Here is an 879-nt window from a genome sequence, read left to right as displayed (position 1 = left end):
TTGCACAATACGTGTGTAATTAATACTATGATAGCCTCTTATCAAAAATTAAGTACGTATCTAGCATTGCGTAATGTTGTTTTTTTTCTGATTTCAGTGCTTTTGCTTGGTACCCCAACGGAGACATTGTACATTTCTCGTGCCAAAACCAGCGGTAGCACATGACCCCAAAATGCTACCGAGGTGATTCCCAATTTTGCGTATCAACATGAATAGAAGTTATGTGGTAGTGAAGTTACATATATCATGCAGCATATCATTTACCTACATGCATATTAAGGATTATATGAATGTAGAATAATTTCAGTGAGAACGTTACTGTTATGCATTATGTTGCCATTTTTAGAAATAAAAAAAAAACAATAAATATTTTTTATTTAGATTGATTTAATCAGGTGATCGGATTGGATAGAATTGGATAAAAGTTTGTCATCCATTTTTTAGCTGCCCATTTTAAAAGAAAGAAAATAACATGGCTCAAGTGTGTATGGGGATATCCACATATAAGAAAAAAAAGCCCAAATAAATCCCATCGTGATAAAAAAAAAGAAGGAAAAGAGATGTTAGTGTCTTGTTAACTGTTAAGAGCCAAGTGTCTTTAGTTACGTGGCTGTTAATGTTTTCTTTGATCCCAAGTGATAAATTGTAATACAAGAAAACTAAGGATAACTGTATAATATGTGCTCTGTCAGTGTTGTACTGCGATTGGAATTATAATTGAGATATTCATGTTATATATATATATTTTTTTTTTTTCATAAATCATGACAGTGTTAAGCAGTTCTACAGAATGATCTGACATGTAATAGAGATAATGTTTAAATATTGTTGTAATAAAATGTATTAAAAAATTAAAATGTTTATAATTATGCTCCTTTA

The 879-nt window shown here is 30.3% G+C and overlaps 1 protein-coding gene across 1 annotated transcript in view; it reads left to right on the top strand.

Annotated features, from left to right (window-relative positions):
- Nucleotides 1-858, top strand: part of LOC119594707 (vam6/Vps39-like protein) — a gene marked incomplete in the record, with an annotated part of 13,484 nt that extends 12,626 nt beyond the window's left edge. Inside the window, 1 exon segment of the mRNA XM_037943765.1 lies at nucleotides 98-858. Within this exon segment, the coding sequence (XP_037799693.1) occupies nucleotides 98-158 (61 nt within the window).
- Nucleotides 859-879: the final 21 nt, after the last annotated feature.

Source organism: Penaeus monodon, chromosome 34 (genome assembly GCF_015228065.2).
Source record: "Penaeus monodon isolate SGIC_2016 chromosome 34, NSTDA_Pmon_1, whole genome shotgun sequence".
Taxonomy (NCBI): domain Eukaryota; kingdom Metazoa; phylum Arthropoda; class Malacostraca; order Decapoda; family Penaeidae; genus Penaeus; species Penaeus monodon.
Note: the sequence above shows the minus strand (reverse complement) of the source record. Positions and strands in the feature narration are given on the sequence as shown.